Source organism: Bufo gargarizans, unplaced genomic scaffold (assembly GCF_014858855.1).
Source record: "Bufo gargarizans isolate SCDJY-AF-19 unplaced genomic scaffold, ASM1485885v1 original_scaffold_1922_pilon, whole genome shotgun sequence".
Taxonomy (NCBI): domain Eukaryota; kingdom Metazoa; phylum Chordata; class Amphibia; order Anura; family Bufonidae; genus Bufo; species Bufo gargarizans.
The window spans coordinates 200405-217193 of record NW_025334571.1 but is presented as its reverse complement, the minus strand read 5'-3'; the positions used below and the strand labels follow the sequence as shown (position 1 = coordinate 217193).

Genomic DNA, 16789 nt, shown 5'->3' with positions numbered 1-16789 from the left:
TCAATATCCAAAAATGAATAACATTTCCATCATAACGTAAATTTGATGGTATTATGGCACTCGTTTAAATGGGTAACAAACTGTGTAAGAATCATCACCCCTCCATAGCATGAACACATCGTCCACATAGCGAAGCCACCCACACAGAATACATGCCTTGTCTCAAAGGCTTGTTAATTGTTACAAAGGGAGACCTTTTGGATAGTAAAACTCCAGTCTTTAATACCTAAGGGGTTAAATGAAATTTGTAGCTTTAGTGCATTTATACGATTGATCACTTTCATATGTTAGGGCTGTTTATGGCGATGTATTTTGTATATAAGTATCAGCTGTTGGTGCTATGAAAATCCCACCGAAAATATTTAAATGGTCTCTTAGACCTGAAGCGTGTGTCTGCAACCTCTCTGATAATATAACTTAAACTAAATCTAATAATAATTCTTTATTGAAATCCTTAGATTACACAAATGTATAATGTACACTTAGGGACAAACATTTAAAACTATCAGGTCTGGGTAGATTCCAGGGTGAATGAATCTGCTGCTGATGCGTGTTTCACATGTGCATTCATATCCTCCCCATTGGGGGAAGGGGACCGCACTCTGATACTTTAATGATAGGTATGTTTGAATCTACCCTTCCTGCCTAAAAGCTATAGACCTGCTTCCCTACATGTTTCGCCGAGCTATTCGGCTTCTTCAGGGGAAAACAGCACAGGTACTGAAAATTGGGGGCGGGGCCAGGGCATTTAAAACTTCCGGATTGCTTAGCGATCGTTTTGGACCAGTCAAAACCCTTACCTAACTAGGTATGTGTACACGTCACCCGGAAGGACCTTCCTATTGGACCGGGCTCTGCTCTCATGGTCCGTGGCGGCCAGAGGGCATCATCGGGGTGCGTCGCGCATGCGCCATACCGGGATATGCAGCCGTGCCTCCTTAGGACTTCATCCGTGACTACTAAAGACAGCACTAAAAATATTGATTATTTATTAGACACCTTAGGGATGAATTTAGTTGCTACGTCTGAAAATTTAAGGGACTGGAACAAAAGAAAATGGTAACAAGAGAGCGATTAGTAGTTGGAAAAATATCAGTCGTCCCCCCACTAGTTTATGGGGTCATTACTCACCTGGGGATTCTTGCGGGCCGTGACTGGGGGTGTCAGCATGTGGGGTGAAGTCGCAGCATTGTGGAGTTCATGGATGGAGGTCCACTGCCATTAAAACCTGTAAAGAGGTGTAAAATTCCATCAAAACAATAGTGACAGTAACACATGAGTATGCATAAGTAATAATAAAAAGTCCTTCTTGAAGTGCCACATAATACATTTTTGAGGACTATTGTATAAATCTATATATATACACTTATATACATGTTAGAGATGGGTACCCATCAAGAGGTATAGTTAATATCGATACATGTAGAGATCCATCAATATAGAGGGTACCCCTAGGGCACGAAAATAAGATCTACTCATACAAATGGTAGTATAAGGACATAGTTAATGTAATTTTACATTAGCCGAAATCCAATCGCTGGACGCAGGCGCAGTTTACCTCTGAGACTGATGAGCAGCGATCCGGAGCATGCGCGATAGAAGGTAAATGATAGCAGGAAGGGACGAAGCCTAGCGCATGCGCAGAAGTGTCCGATGGAGCGTCCATGGTAGCATAGGAACGGCGCAAGCGCCCGCACGGATGAAGTCCTAAGGAGGCACGGCTGCATATCCCGGTATGGCGCATGCGCGACGCACCCCGATGATGCCCTCTGGCCGCCACGGACCATGAGAGCAGAGCCCGGTCCAATAGGAAGGTCCTTCCGGGTGACGTGTACACATACCTAGTTAGGTAAGGGTTTTGACTGGTCCAAAACGATCGCTAAGCAATCCGGAAGTTTTAAATGCCCTGGCCCCGCCCCCAATTTTCAGTACCTGTGCTGTTTTCCCCTGAAGAAGCCGAATAGCTCGGCGAAACATGTAGGGAAGCAGGTCTATAGCTTTTAGGCAGGAAGGGTAGATTCAAACATACCTATCATTAAAGTATCAGAGTGCGGTCCCCTTCCCCCAATGGGGAGGATATGAATGCACATGTGAAACACGCATCAGCAGCAGATTCATTCACCCTGGAATCTACCCAGACCTGATAGTTTTAAATGTTTGTCCCTAAGTGTACATTATACATTTGTGTAATCTAAGGATTTCAATAAAGAATTATTATTAGATTTAGTTTAAGTTATATTATCAGAGAGGTTGCAGACACACGCTTCAGGTCTAAGAGACCATTTAAATATTTTCTGTTTATCAAAAATTAGCGTGGTAACCTCCTGCGGGATTTTTTGTTTGTTAATAATATTATGAAAATCCCACCTTCTCTAACTGCACACATGAGTGAGGGGTCATGTGAGGTGTGAACGATGTCTTTCTCAGCGTCCCTCATGATATACCATTTTATATTGGAATGAAGTAAAAAGAAATAAAAGAAACGTGTGTTCATTTTACCTCATTGTGCCAATATTGTATCCAAATAAGCAACAGAAGTCATATTCACAAGTCACTGGTAAAAAAAAACACTTAAGTCTGCAAGTTTGAAAGACTAATTTCTTTGTAAAACATTATTCTTAAATAAAACATCAACATGTCTTCTCCCCTGTGTGGATTATCTTATGTAGATCAAGACTTAATTTCTTGGTAAAGCAGTTCCCGCATTCTGAACATGAAAATGGCTTCTCTCCTGTGTGAATTCTTTTATGTTTAACAAGGCTTGATTTCTGGGAAAAGCATCTCCCACATTCTGAACATGAATATGGCTTCTCTCCTGTGTGAATTCTCAGATGTACAACCAGACCTGATTGACCTGCAAAACATTTACCACACTCTGAACATGAATATGGCTTCTCTCCTGTGTGAATTCTCTTATGTAGATTAAGATGTGTTTTCTTGGTAAAGCAGTTCCCGCATTCTGAACATGAAAATGGTTTCTCTCCTGTGTGACTTCTCTGATGTGTAGTAAGACCTATTTTGTCTGTGAAACTTTTCTCACATTCTGAACATGAATATGGCTTCTCTCCTGTGTGAATTTTCTGATGTGCAACCAGACATGATTTATATGTAAAACATTTACCACACTCTGAACATGAATATGGCTTCTCTCCTGTGTGAATTTTCTGATGTGCAACCAGATATGATTTATATGTAAAACATTTACCACACTCTGAACATGAATATGGCTTCTCTTCTATGTGAATTCTCTTATGCTGATGAAAACTTGATTTCCTAACAAAGCATTTCCCACATTCTGAACATAAAAATGGTCTCTCTCCTGTGTGAATTCTCAGATGTGTAGTAAGACATCTTTTTTCTATGAAACATTTCCCACATTCTGAACATGAAAATGGCTTCTCTCCTGTGTGTATTCTCTTATGTTGATCAAAGCTTGATTTGTGGCGAAAGCATTTCTCACATTCTGAACAAGAATATGGCTTCTCTCCTGTGTGAAGTCTTTTGTGTTGATCAAGGCTTGATTTGTGGTTAAAGCATTTCCCACATTCTGAACAGGAATATGGCTTCTCTTTTGTGTGAATTCTCTTATGTTGATCAAGACTTGATTTATTGATAACACACTTCCCACATTCTGAACATGAATATGGCTTCTCTCCTGTGTGAATTCTCTTATGATATTCAAGACTTGATTTCTTGGTAAAACATTTCCTACACTCCGAACAAGAATATGGCTTCTCTCCTGTGTGGATTCTCTTATGTCTGTCAAGGCCTGATTTCTGGTTAAAGCTTTTTTCACATTCTGAACATGAATACGGCTTCTCTTCTGTGTGAATTTTCTCATGTCTTAAAAGCAATGATTTATATGGAAAACATTTCCCACATTCTGAACATGAATATGGCTTATCTCCTGTGTAACTTTTGTGTATAGAAAGCTCTGACTTATATCTGAACTGTTTTCCACGTTCCTCACAATTAAACCTTTTACCCCGTTTCTGCCTTAGATTTGGAGTAATAATCAGTGATTGGTCAGAAGATTCCTCATGGTTAGGATGATTATATGATAGATTTGGACTTGGGTTAATAATCTGTGATTGGTCATTAGAAAGTTCCTCATTCTTGGGGGAATTATTTGATGGCTCTGCACTGTGAAGTCCTGGATGTACATTACAGGTAATGAAGTTTTCTCCTGAAGAGCGCTGCCTGGTGTCTTCATCTTCTTTATAATCTAGAGATAACATGATGTTTCCTTCAGGCTTCTCACAGGGATTTTCTGTTAAGAAAAGATTTTATGATCTATTATTAAAACTTTTTGATAAATTTATCACATTCCAATGAGGCTGGATTCACATGTAACAGACATGTCCATCTATGTTACGTGCACATGTATCTATGATGCTGTGAGTTGATGTCAGCTGAACCTGTGGTCGGGACACATGTGCACAATACAGATGGATAATATGTCCGTAATAAGCTGATGTGAATCTGGCCTTAGGCTGGAGAGACACATACAATATAAAATACATTTTTTGTGCAAAAGTCAGAGGTGGATCCATCAGGAATGTGAGGAATACATCCTTCCCTTCTCTGCTATGTATTTGCTGTAGAAATTTAAGGCCGACTCTTAAACGTCTCCTGAGTTTCTACAGTTTGCATGTTGAGGATCTGCTTGCAGATTTAGCCTAAGGCCTCATGCACACGACCGTTCCATTTTTTGCGATCCGCAAACAACAGAAGCCGCAAGTGTTGCCTTCCGCAATTTGCAAGAATAGGACATGTTATATTTTTTTGCTGTCCACATCTTTTGTGGCCCCATTGAAGTGAATGGGTCCGCATCCGAGCCGCCAAAACAGCGGCTTGGATGCGGACCCAAACAACGATCGTGTGCATGAGGCCTAAATCAATGGAGCGAATTTGCGCAAGGAAATTGTAACAGGAGGAAGGAGGTCACTTTTTTCTTGCTACAGTGTGCGGATAAATCATCTACTAGACGATCGATCAGCCTGGAGTATCACACAGAATGTGTTCCGAAGTCAGGGCGGAAAAAAAAGCTAATCAGAACATAAGCTAACATGTTTCAGTGACGTCCCAGATTCTGGTCTGCACTCAGTGATTCCCCCCCACCAAATCCTGAGACATTAACCTTTTAATGTTCAGACAATTTAAAAAAAAAATTCATTTTCATTTTTCACTCCCAGCCTTCCCAAAGCCTTAACTCTTATCTTCCCATTCACATGGCCGTATGCAAGCTTTTTTTTGTTACGGGACAAGTTGTACTTTTTAATGGCACCATTTACGGTTGCATACAATGTAGTAAGAAGCGGGGAAATAAATTCCAAATAGGGTGTATTTATAAAAAAAATAAAAATTCCGACAAAGTTTTATGGCTTATATTTTTACAGCATTTCCTATGAGGTAAAACTGACCTGTTACTTCCATTCACCGGGTCACTACCATTATAATGATATCAAATGTGTATAGTTTTTCTTGTGTTTTAATAATGGGAAAAAACTGAAAAATGTTGTGGAAAAAAAAACAACTTTTTCTTTGCATCAGCATATTCGTACCCTTATTTATGATTCTATTATGTGCACGGAGCTGTGCGAGGGCTCATGTTGGGGCAGGTATGCAGTGGAGTCTAGTACAATTACACTGTGCTCCTATGGTTCTGACTGCTACCTCGCATCTGAAGCAGAGTTTGGATCCAAGTTTTAAAGTCGTTTTCCACTTCAAATGTCGCAGTTATTCCATGAACTCTTGCGAGACTTCTCCTCCTCGGAGGCCGTACATTTTAATGCTGTAAGGAGAGGGATCTCTGTACAGCATTAATCCGAAGGTTAAAGGAAATCGACTTCGGATCTAGGATCTGCAGCTTTCACTCATCACTATTAGCAATAGGGGGCTGTTATCTGCAGAGGGAAGGGCGATATTTAAATATATATATATGTATGTATATATGTCTATATACATGTATATATTGGCCCTGTATTATGGCCAGTATGGGCCCAGGTCTGTGGATATATATATATATATATATATATATATATATATACACCCCTATATTGCACACATCTGAATATGTACAGTAGAGACCAAAAGTTTGGACACATCTTCTCATTCAAAGAGTTTTCTTTATTTTCATGACTATGACAATTGTAGATTCACACTGAAGGCATCAAAACTATGAATTATCACATGTGGAATTATATACATAACAAACAAGTGTGAAACAACTGAAAATATGTCATATTCTAGGTTCTTCAAAGTAGCCACCTTTTGCTGTGATTACTGCTTTGCACACTCTTGGCATTCTCTTGATGAGCTTCCAGAGGTAGTCACCTGAAATGGTCTTCACTTCACAGGTGTGCCCTGTCAGGTGTAATAAGTGGGATTTCTTGCCTTATAAATGGGGTTGGGACCATCAGTTGCGTTGTGGAGAAGTCAGGTGGACACACAGCTGATAGTCCTACTGAATAGACTGTTAGAATTTGTATTATGGCAAGAAAAAAGCAGCTAAGTAAAGAAAAACGAGTGGCCATCATTACTTTAAGAAATGAAGGTCAGTCAGTCCGAAAAATTAGGGAAAACTTTGAAAGTAAGGGCTATTTGACCATGAAGGAGAGTGATGGGGTGCTGCGCCAGATGACCTGGCCTCCACAGTCACCGGACCTGAACCCAATCGAGATGGTTTGGGGTGAGCTGGACCGCAGAGTGAAGGCAAAAGGGCCAACAAGTGCTAAGCATCTCTGGGAACTCCTTCAAGACTGTTGGAAGACCATTTCAGGTGACTACCTCTTGAAGCTCATCAAGAGAATGCCAAGAGTGTGCAAAGCAGTAATCAAAGCAAAAGGTGGCTACTGTGAAGAACCTAGAATATGACATATTTTCAGTTGTTTCACACTTTTGTTATGTATATAATTCCACATGTGATAATTCATAGTTTTGATGCCTTCATAGTCATGAAAATAAAGAAAACTCTTTGAATGAGAAGGTGTGTCCAAACTTTTGGTCTGTACTGTATATATATATATATATATATATATATATATATATATGTGTATATTTGGATGTGTATATACATACAGTGGATATAAAAAAGTCTACACACCCCTGTTAAAATGTTTCTGTGCTGTAAAAAAAATGAGAAAGATAAAACATTTAAGAACTTTTTCCCCCTTTAATGTGACCTATAAACTGTACAACTCAATGGAAAAACAAACTAAAATCTTTTGGGTGGAGGGAAGAAAAAAAACAAACAAACTAAAATAATGTGGTTGCATAAGTTTGCGCACCCTCTTATAACTGGGGATGTAGCTGTGTTCAGATTTAAGCAATCACATTCAGAATCCTGTTAGATAGGCAGTCAGCAGACACCGGCCGTCATGTAAAGGGCCTCTGATTAACCCCAAATAAAGTTCAGCTGCTCTCGTTGGTCTTTCCTGAAATGTTCTTAGTCGCATCCCACAGCAGAAGCCATGGACCATAGAGAGCATCCAAAGCATCAGAGGGATCTCATTGTTAGAAGGTATCAGTCAGGAGAAGGGGACAAAAGAATTCCAAGGCATTAGATCTACCATGGAACACAGTGGAGACCGTCATCATCAAGAGGAGAAAATATGGCACAACAGTGACATTACCAAGAACTGGACGTCCCTCCAAAACTGATGAAAAGACAAGAAGAAAACTGGTCTGGGAGGCGACCAAGAGGCCGACAGCAACATTACAGGAGCTGCAGGAATATCTGGCAAGTCCTGGCTGTGTGGTCCATGTGACAACAATCTCCCGTATTCTTCATATGTCTGGGCTATGGGGTAGAGCGGCAAGACGAAAGCCTTTTCTTACCAAGTAAAACATCCAAACCAGGCTACATTCTGCAAAAACACATCTGAAGTCTCCCATAATCATGTGGGAAAAGGTGTTATGGCCTGATGAAACCAAGGTGGAACTTTTTGACCATAATTCCAAAAGATATGTTTGGCGCAAAAACAACACTGCCGTATCACCAGAAGAACCCCATCCCCACAGTGAAGCATGGTGGTGGCAGCATCATGCCAAGGGGCTGCTCTTCTTCAGCTGGAACTGGGGCCTTAGTTAAGCTAGAGGGAATTATAACCAGTTCCAAATACCAGTCAATATTGGCCCAAAACCTTCAGGCTTCTGCTAGAAAGCTGAACACGAAGAGGAACTTCATCTTTCAGCATGACAACCACCCAAAGCATAGATCCAAATCAACAAAGGAATGGCTTCACCAGAAGAAGATTACAATTTTGGTATGGCCCAGCCAGAGCCCAGACCTGAATCCGATTGACAATCTGTGGGGTGATGTGAAGAGGGCAGTGCCCAGGAGATGCCCTCGCAATCTGTGGGGTGATGTGAAGAGGGCTGTGCTCAGGAGATGCCCTCGCAATCTGTGGGGTGATGTGAAGAGGGCTGTGCCCAGGAAATGCCCTCGCAATCTGTGGGGTGATCTGAAGAGGGCTGTGCCCAGGAGATGCCCTCGCCATCTGTGGGGTGATCTGAAGAGGGCTGTGCCCAGGAGATGCCCTCGCAATCTGTGGGGTGATCTGAAGAGGGCTGTGCCCAGGAGAGGCCCTCGCAATCTGTGGGGTGATCTGAAGAGGGCAGTGCCCAGGAGATGCCCTCGCAATCTGTGGGGTGATCTGAAGAGGGCAGTGCCCAGGAGATGCCCTCGCAATCTGTGGGGTGATCTGAAGAGGGCAGTGCCCAGGAGATGCCCTCGCAATCTGTGGGGTGATCTGAAGAGGGCAGTGCCCAGGAGATGCCCTCGCAATCTGTGGGGTGATCTGAAGAGGGCAGTGCCCAGGAGATGCCCTCGCAATCTGTGGGGTGATCTGAAGAGGGCAGTGCCCAGGAGATGCCCTTGCAATCTGTGGGGTGATCTGAAGAGGGCTGTGCCCAGGAGATGCCCTCGCAATCTGTGGGGTGATCTGAAGAGGGCAGTGCCCAGGAGATGCCCTCGCAATCTGACAGATTTGGAGGGGTCTCTGCAAAGAAGAGTCACAATGTGCCAGTGCTGATAGACTCATCCCCAAAAAAGACTGAGTGCTGGAATAACATCAAAAGGGGCTTCAACAAAATATTAGGTTAGGGTGTGCAGACTTATGCACCACATTATTTTATTTTTATATTTTTTCTTCCCTCCACCTAAAAGACTTCAGTTTGTTTTTCAGTTGACTTGTACAGTTTATAGGTCACATTAAAGGTGGAAAAAGTTCTGAAATGATTTATCTTTGCCTCATTTTTTTACATCACAGAAACCTGACATTTTAACAGGGGCGTGTAGACTTTTTATATCCACTGTATATACAGTCAGGTCCATAAATATTGGGACATGGACACATTTCTAACATTTTTGGCTCTTAACACCACCACAATGGATTTGAAATGAAACAAACAAGACGTGCTTTACCCGCAGACTGTCAGCTTTACCTGCAGACTGTCAGCTTTACCTGCAGACTGTCAGCTCTACCTGCAGACTGTCGGCTCTACCTGCAGACTGTCGGCTCTACCTGCAGACTGTCGGCTCTACCTGCAGACTGTCGGCTCTAACTGCAGACTGTCGGCTCTAACTGCAGACTGTCGGCTCTAACTGCAGACTGTCGGCTTTACCCGCAGACTGTCGGCTTTACCTGTACGCCCTGTGTATTTCTGAGCACCGCCGGTGCCTGCTCAAATCATTGAGCAGGCACTTCGGCTAAATGCCCGGAGGGGTCCCGTGACTCCTCATGTCGGAGATTGCCGCAATTCAGACCTGCGGTTTGCGGCTTTTATCTATTGCGGTGGTGGCGTGTGGCGGTGCCATCGTGTCCCCATGCGGCTGTGGGGGGGACCCGATGGCATGGAAGGTATCACGCTGCCTTCCGGTGACGAGCCTGTGAGATCCAGCCCCCTGGATCTCACAGGCCGGAAGCTGTATGAGTAATACACAGTATTACTCATACAGCCAATGCATTCTAATACAGAAGTATTGGAATGCATTGTAAAGGATTAGACCCCCAAAAGTTGAAGTCCCAAAGTGGGACAAAAAAATAAAGTTAAAAAAAAGTTTAAAAAAATAAAGTTTTCCCCCCCAAAATTAAAAGTTTTAAGTAAAAAGTAAACAAAAACGGCATTTTCCCCAAATAAAGTGAAAAAATATACATATTAGGTATCGCCGCGTCCGTATCGACCAGCTCTATAAATATATATCACATCACCTAACCCCTCAGATGAACACCGTAAAAAATAAAAACTGTGCTAAATAAACCATTTTTTGTCACCTTACATCACAAAAAGTACAACAGCCAGCGATCAAAAAGGCGTTTGCCCACCAAAATAGTACCAATCTAACCGTCACCTCATCCCGCAAAAAATAAGCCCCTACCTGAGACAATCGCCCAAAAAATAAAAAGAACTATGACTCAGAATATGGAGACACCAAAACATCATTTTTTTTGTTTAAAAAATGATATTATTGTGTAAAACTTACATAAATAAAAAAAGTATACATATTCTGTATCGCCGCGTCCATATAGACCGGCTCTATAAACATATCACATCACCAAACCCCTCAGATAAACACCGTAAAAAATTAAAAATAAAAACTGTGCTAAATAAACTATTTTTTGTCACCTTACAACACAAAAAGTGTAATAGCAAGCGATCAAAAAGTCACACGCACCCCAAAATAGTGCCAATAGAACCGTCATCTCATCCCGCAAAAATCATGCTCAGGTTTGGTAACCACAGGGGCCGGCGCTCCCCCCATAGTGAGAGGTGCATGCTGGGAGTCTCAGACTGGACATTATGTAAAGATGGCATTTATTAGTGTAACCCCGGCTGTGACTAAGACGTTATGATCGAAACGCGTAAGAAAAGATATTGAAGATGGATCCGTGTAGATGGTGTGAAATAAAAGGGTTTCTACCACTTGAATATCTCATATTTGGTGTTCAGACACTAGCGATTCGCTAGTGTCTGTTCTTGCCTACAAGCTAATTATCACATTAATCCGGGCTGCCGATACCTCAAAAAAAGCACTTATATCTTTATGCAAATGAGCCTCTAGGTGCTATGCAGGCGTTTTTCTAAGCACCTAGAGGCTCCGTCTACCTTGCATTTTGCCGCCCTGCGCCTCGCTCCAGCACGCCCATCTCTCACTGTAATCGATCCTCCCCCTGCTTCAGCCTTCCGAAATCCCGCGCCTGCGCCGTCCGTCGCGGCATTCGGAGGCATTCGGCGCAGGCGCAGTCAATGTCTGACCGCTCCCTGCTCAGACATTTCAACTGCGCCTGCGCCGATGACGTCACAGAGCTCCGTGGGACAGACGAAGCCCAGCAGCAAGCGGTCAGACATTGACTGCGCCTGCGCCGAATGCCTCCGAATGCCGCGACGGACGGCGCAGGCGCGGGATTTCGGAAGGCTGAAGCAGGGGGAGGATCGATTACAGTGAGAGATGGGCGTGCTGGAGCGAGGCGCAGGGCGGCAAAATGCAAGGTAGACGGAGCCTCTAGGTGCTTAGAAAAACGCCTGCATAGCACCTAGAGGCTCATTTGCATAAAGATATAAGTGCTTTTTTTGAGGTATCGGCAGCCCGGATTAATGTGATAATTAGCTTGTAGGCAAGAACAGACACTAGCGAATCGCTAGTGTCTGAACACCAAATATGTGATATTCAAGTGGTAGAAACCCTTAAAGTACAGAAGATGTGACGCCGCTCACAGGAGAGCTTTGCCATAGACAGCAGCAGCGGTGACCAGGAAGGGAGATGGCATGTGGGCAGTGCACGCGCCTTCCCTTCATACAGCTGATCGGCGAGGGTGCCAAGCGTCGGACCACCGCTGATCTGATATTTATAGTAAAAGCCTGGAGAACCCCTTTAACCCAAACCCCCAACAAAAGCCTTAATTGCATCCCATGCTGTTTATCTGGAGCGGAGGAAACCTTAAACCTGAAAACCTCTTTAACCCAATGACCGCCAATATGCCTTATTATGGTGGTCTAGTCAAAGGGCTACACGGGTCTCCCCGCGAACACTCTGGGGGCTTGGCAGACTCCGAATATTAGGGCACGATATTGAAAATGAAGAATCGGCACGTGATACTAAGCATCTTTCATAACTATTGTGCCCATCACACAGTCCTTGAAACGATACTTGATTGCGGATTGGATGGACTCCATCCTGAATTTCCTTACACGCCAGGTACGGATTTATCTCCCTGAGGTTTCTCCTTGTTTACTGCAGAAGCTCTTCCTCAATTTGCAAGTAAATCGGAGATTTTGAATTTTTCCGGGGCCGGGACTGAAGGTGGTAACCCTCCTTTACTATGCTCCTCATCTAACAGCTTGCCAAAATGTTTTCACAAGCCTGGGGGAAAAATCAGAGTGCCCCTTTTTCTCAGGCCCGGTGATCCTGCGTCTTTGTTGATTAGACTTTTGTTTTTAAGTTTGACTGGCTCCTACAAAAAAATCCCTCAGTTATCATCAGAGTATCCCTGTCCAGGGGCAGATTAGCCATAGACCCTACAGGGAAATTTCCTGGTGGGCGGATGCCCCAGGGGGCCACTCAAGTTCTCCTCTCTGCTGCTGACCGGGTACCTAATAAGGTCTCAACAGTAACTAATGCTGTGAGAATCAGGTACTCGGGTACCCAGCCAGCGACCGCACATGACCCGCACCTCACCTCCTAAGCCCCCTGCTCCATAGATGACTGGAGGAGGAGGACAGATAGCTATTGATGGCCACCACAGAGGGACATCTTTTGGGGCAGTATATTGTGCTACATTGTGTTATTTGGTTCTGCTGGGATGGTGTTTTGCACTATGGTATTGTTGATCCTGCCTACTTGTGTTGCCCCGTCTTCTGTTAATTCGGACCTGCCTACAACATGGGGCCACTTTTAGTTTTTTTCCAGGGCCACTTTAAGTTACCAGACCGCCCTTGTCTTCTGAAGAACAGTTCATAGTCAGAAGAGGAAGTGGAGTTCCTCATCAGAGGAGGCAGAGTCGGATACAGTAATAGAAGATGCTAACTTCCCAGATAATGTGGAAGATTCTCAAAAGCTTTAAAAGAAGTAGATACTTCCATCCTAATCACGTCTAATGTTCTCACTGAGAGATGGGGATTCTTCCCCCATAACCTTACCCACTCACTGCTTATACAATGGTGTAAGCCATGCGGGCGCAGGTTTATTGAGGAACACTCTATCCTCTTGGTCTTAGCTCTACAACAAAATAAAAGCATTTCAGGTAACCCATGAAGTATATAAACCACAGGGTATAACTCCCCTTTAAACTTCAGCTCGCTCAGCCCTCTCCTCATACATCCTGGAGGCAAGGCGTAGCGAACATTCCATGAAGCGATGTAGGCTGGCTGGGGTCTTTCATAAAGAAGGCGCAGTATTCGGAATGTAGGTCTTATACAGTGCCATAAAACGTATTCATACCCCGTGAACTTTTCCACATTTCTTCACATTACACTCACAAACTTAGATGTATTTTATTGGGGTTTATGTGATCGACCAACAAAGCACAAGTCTGTGTGAAGTGAGAAGAAGATGAGACATGGTTTCAAAATGTTTAATAAATAAATATCTGAAAGGTATGGCATGCATTTGTATTCAGGCCCCTGTACTCTGATCCCCCTAAATAAAATCCAGTGTGACCTTTGCCTTCAGAAGTCACCTAATTAGTAATAGAGTCCACCTGTGTGTAATGTCTTCTCAGTATAACTCCAGCTCTTCTGTGAAGGCCTCTGAGGTTTGTTAGAGAACATCAGGGGTCAAACAGCATCATGAAAACCAAGGAACACGCCAGACAGGTCAGGAATAAAGTTGTGAAGTAGTGTAAAGCAGGGTTAGGTTATAAAAAATATACAAAGCTCTGAACATCTCACGGAGCACTGGTCAATCCATTATCCGAAAATGGAAGGAGTATGGCACAACTGCAAATCTAGCAATACATGATTGTCCACCTTAACTGACAGACGAGGCAAGAAGAGCACCAATTAGAGAAGCAGCCAGGAGGACCATGGTCACACTGCAGAAATCCACAGCTCAGGTGGGAAAATCTGCCCACAGCACACCTATTAGTTGTGTACTCCACCAATCTGCCCTTTATGGAAGAGTGGCAAGAAGAAAGCCACAATGCATGTAGGGGACACAGCAAACACTTGGAAGAAGGTGCTCTGGTCAGAGGAGACCAAAGTGGAACTTTTTGGCACAAATGCAAAATGCTGTGTGGGACAAAAACTACCACTGCACAGCACCCTGAACCCACCATACCCACCGTGAAACATGGTGGCAGCATCATACTGTGGGGGGGGCTTCTTTTCAGCAGGGACAGGAAAGCTGGTCAGAGTTGATGGGAAGATGAAAGGAGCTAAATACAGGGCAATCATGGACAAAAACCTGGTAGAGGCTGCAGAAGACTTCAGACTGGTGTGGGGGTTCACATTCCAGCAGGACAACAACCCTAAACATCCAGCCAGAGCTACAATGGAAGGATTCAGTCTTGTCTGTGACAAAACTTAAAAACTGCTGTTCACAGACGCTTCTGCAGAGAAACCTCACACAGACTTGTACTTTGTGTTGGTCGATCACATAAAATACCAATAAAATACATTTAAAGACTATCTATGGGGAACATTATTTTATGATTGCATTTTACTCATTTGGGGCTAAAAATCATTTTTTCAATTGGTCTTTAGTAAAAATATTGAGCCGTTCTGTCACAAAGGGTTAATTGTTTTTCTAGCTGTGTGACTGGTACTTGTGCTGGTCATCTAATAATCCTGATCTCTAAATTACTAAGGCCTGTATTACACCAACAGATTATCTGACCAATATCTGTCCAATGAGACCAATAGTTGGTCAGAAAATCTGTCAGATAATCTGTTGGTGTAATACAGGCCTTAGAGGCCATCAGTAAGATAAGAACTGATCTATAATGAGTGTCTATAATGTCAGAGATAAGGAGCCCGTCACCTCGCTGCCTGACGGAGCAGAGAGAAAACTCATATCCTGCCAGTAGAGCATCTCAGCTCTGTACAGAGAAAAGGACTCCATATTTTTAATACTGAAAAAAAAAAAGATTTTCAGCTCAAAATAAGTACAATGTCATCTATAACACCCGGCATCTGATGTCACCTACCTGAGGTATAACAGCCATTACTACATGTCTGCAGCCTTTATAGTGTAGTAGTAATGTCATCTATAACACCCGGCATCTGATGTCACCTACCTGAGGTATAACAGCCATTACTACATGTCTCCAGCCTGTATAGTGTAGTAGTAATGTCATCTATAACACCCGGCATCTGATGACACCTACCTGAGGTATAACAGCCATTACTACATGTCTCCAGTCTTTATAGTGTAGCAGTAATGTTATCTATAACACCCGGCATCTGATGTCACCTACCTGAGGTATAACAGCCATTACTACATGTCTCCAGCCTTTATAGTGTAGTAGTAATGTCATCTATAACACCCGGCATCTGATGTCACCTACCTGAGGTATAACAGCCATTACTACATGTCTCCAGCCTTTATAGTGTAGTAGTAATGTCACCTATAACACCCGGCATCTGATGTCACCTACCTGAGGTATAACAGCCATTACTACATGTCTCCAGCCTTTATAGTGTAGTAGTAATGTCATCTATAACACCCGGCATCTGATGTCACCTACCTGAGGTATAACAGCCATTACTACATGTCTCCAGCCTTTATAGTGTAGAAGTAATGTCATCTATAACACCCGGCATCTGATGTAATCTACCTGAGGTATAACAGCCATTACTACATGTCTCCAGCCTTTATAGTGTAGTAGTAATGTCACCTATAACACCCGGCATCTGATGTCACCTACCTGAGGTATAACAGCCATTACTACATGTCTCCAGCCTTTATAGTGTAGAAGTAATGTCCTCTATAACACCCGGCATCTGATGACACCTACCTGAGGTATAACAGCCATTATTACAGGTCTCCGGTGCCTTTACTAGTATAAAACCATTAGCCTGCTATTTCAAGACTCAAAGCTGGGTCACTGCCCGGAGTGCTCCTTTACTGCAGCTCTAAGGTGGAGCCTCACCTGAAGAAACCTCCCAACTCCCTTCCTCCATTCATGATTCCATACCTGTGGTCACATGGACTGGAATGTCCTCCTCCACCTCACTCTTACACGGGGGATCGCCCATCATCCGCTCTTCTTCATCCTCCACTTTAATATCAGTCACATCTTCCCCCTGATTTGTCATCTGTAACAATTCAGGACAATACAGCAGACAGGTGGGAAATCTAACAGATCCACATAAGAGACCCCCACCATCTATGACCCCTCTATGACTGCAGGACCCCCCTATACAGATGTGTATAGGGCTCAGCTCCATCTACCTGATGGTTCTCTGGGAGCTTCTCCTCTGGACAGTCCTGGGAATACAGAGGACGGGGACATCTCTCGGGGGGATTTCTCCTCCTGGAGTCAGAACCTAAAGGCGATAACACACAGACTGAATACAATACTGAGCGCTGAAAAGCAGCAGAGGAGAGCAGGAACCTGCGGGTGGTGGGATGGACGATATGAAAAATATTCAGACAATAACGATATTAAAAAATTTATCGCAATAAATACCCGTTCAAAATGAAAAAACACAAGGAGACGTTACACTGTATGGGGGCAGCCACAAGGAGACGTTACACTGTATGGGGGCAGCCACAAGGAGACGTTACACTGTATGGGGGCAGCCACAAGGAGACGTTATACTGTATGGGGGGGCAGCCACAAGGAGA

General features: G+C 43.4%; 1 protein-coding gene across 1 annotated transcript; it reads right to left on the bottom strand.

Moving 5' to 3' along the window:
- Positions 1-2443: 2443 nt before the first annotated feature.
- Positions 2444-16193, bottom strand: LOC122923797 (gastrula zinc finger protein XlCGF26.1-like). The gene is made up of 2 exons (XM_044274642.1): positions 16137-16193; positions 2444-4270 (listed from the first exon to the last, which is right to left on the bottom strand). Exon 2 carries the CDS (start codon positions 4236-4238, stop codon positions 2631-2633), a length of 1608 nt encoding a protein of 535 aa, XP_044130577.1. The 5' UTR covers positions 4239-4270; positions 16137-16193; the 3' UTR covers positions 2444-2630.
- Between the last annotated feature and the right edge of the window lie 596 nt (positions 16194-16789).